Source organism: Galeopterus variegatus, unplaced genomic scaffold, assembly GCF_000696425.1.
Source record: "Galeopterus variegatus unplaced genomic scaffold, G_variegatus-3.0.2 Scaffold2682, whole genome shotgun sequence".
NCBI lineage: Eukaryota > Metazoa > Chordata > Mammalia > Dermoptera > Cynocephalidae > Galeopterus > Galeopterus variegatus.
In genome coordinates, this window is record NW_007728793.1 from 298,269 (window position 1) to 300,252 (window position 1,984).

Sequence of the window (1,984 nt, forward strand, 5' to 3'; positions counted from 1 at the left end):
CCTCTTAAAAGCACCTCCCTATACCACCACACTGGCCATTAAGTTTCAACACCTGAATTTTGGGGGGGACACATTCAAACCATGGCAGGGACTGACCCTTTTGTTCTCCTGCCCGTTACTGAAATGATGCTGCTGCCCTGCCTCAAGCCTTTCTGTACTGATTAGATTTAAGGGTGGTTAGCAAGAGGTAAATGGCTGTGGAAGTTAAGGAAAAAAAGTTGTCTGATAAACTTGAGATAAAAAGAATCCCCATTGAATTCAATTTGTGCTTTTTAATTGGAGGAAATTCATGCAGTCCCAGTTAGCATGACTTTTTTTTGGTTATGTATAGGACTGTGTTTTCTAGAAAGTTAACTTAATTTGATTAATAAAATCATGACATGTCCATCTTTGTACTTCCTATTCAGCTATTCATAAATACAGTCTTTTTTTTTTTTTAATGCATTAGGCAATATGCCAGAAACACGAAAATACCAGTACACGGTCCAAGTGAGGAGACAGACACTGGCAACTGACATGTCTTTCTGTGTATGAAAAACTATGCTCCTGCATTGCTCTGTTTCCCTGTTAAGATTAGATAAGTGGAGATTCCCACAAAAAATGCAGGGGACACAAAGGTTACTTTCAGCATGTGGCTTGATTATGAATAGCCTCCCTACAGAGTAATAAGTATGCAGAGATGAAGGTGATATAAATCATGTCCACCAGACTTTCCAGTTTGTAAGGCTGTTCTAGGTGTGCCATCTCACGTGTTTGAGCTAAGTGCTAGCTATCTCTGTTTTATGCTGTGGGGTTCTCCTTCCAGATCCTGGGGTCTGGGAGAAACCCTGTCATGGTCGTTACCACATTCAGACCCTTCCCCATCTACAGGAACAAGTTGAGGGTAAGGAAGGTGCTATGTTTTACCATCTTTGTACCATCAGGGGCACAGATGGATAAGTGGTATTTGGGCATTAATTTGCAAAGCTAGAGGCCCCGGCTCCTAGCCGCAAAGAATTTTTGCTTCTCTTGAGTGGTTTCCATAGCAGTGTATTTCTCCCAGCAGCGTACACTCTGGGAGAGCGAGAACAAGGAATTTGGGAGATGGCACTATTTGTTTCATCTCAAAGAACCTTTCGACAGTAGGTGTGTGCTCTTTGTGACATCTGAGGGTCATGATATTTCTATATCAACTCGAGAGCTTCATTTAAAATGCTGCCAAAAATAACATCTCTTTCAACATTGGACATCTTGAAAAAGAATAGACAGCTATTATAAAACTTTTAATCCATTGTTTCTAAAATTTCACATGATAAAATACTCCTTGTGAGTAAATTTATTGATGACTTTTTGCCAAGAATACAAAGACTTGAATTTTCCACTTACCCAGTGGAAAGATGTGCGTGCTCCTTCTTTCATTCAACAAGCACTTACCAAGCATGAGCTACGTGCCAGTGCTGTGCTCACCATTGGAGATACACAGCCCTAAGACACTGTCCTCAAAGACACTGACCAGCAAGAGGGGTGGCATGAGATTTTTAAAAAAGGATGAAGGCAACGTGGGAGTTCTTTGATTAGGCCTGACCGGTATCTGTGGAGTACTGAGAGGGAGCTCAGAGGTGGGGGGGACTCACTCCTCGGTCTGAGTGGAGAATCCAAGGGAAAAGAGACGAGCATGTATTAGATTTGTGATATCAGCCAGGGACCGCACTGTGCTGGCTGGATAATCTGCATAGCCTCACACCTTGCAAGTATGCTTGTGCGTATAGCCTTTAATAATTCAGCAATTCTGGGAGGTAGTAAGCACTACTTTCATTTTACAATTTCATGTTACCTATATTTTGCCACAATAAAAATTAAAAAAAAAATTCTCAGGGCATGGTTACCTTTCCAAATTTCCCCTTATCATTCCCATTCCAAAACCAAAGAATTCCAAAGCCAACAAATTCCTCTACCCGCTCTCTCCTAAAAATATATACAGTGTTAAGACTGTGTATTTTAAACA

The 1,984-nt window shown here is 41.1% G+C and overlaps 1 protein-coding gene across 1 annotated transcript in view; it reads left to right on the forward strand.

Moving 5' to 3' along the window:
* The first annotated feature begins 453 nt into the window (after window positions 1-453).
* The window catches only part of LOC103598596 (glutaredoxin-1-like), a 13,710-nt gene continuing 12,179 nt past the window's right edge, over window positions 454-1,984 (forward strand). Inside the window, exons 1-2 of the mRNA XM_008582618.1 lie at window positions 454-489; window positions 806-883. Coding sequence (XP_008580840.1) covers window positions 454-489; window positions 806-883 — 114 coding nt within the window. The remainder of the gene's footprint in view (window positions 490-805; window positions 884-1,984) is intronic.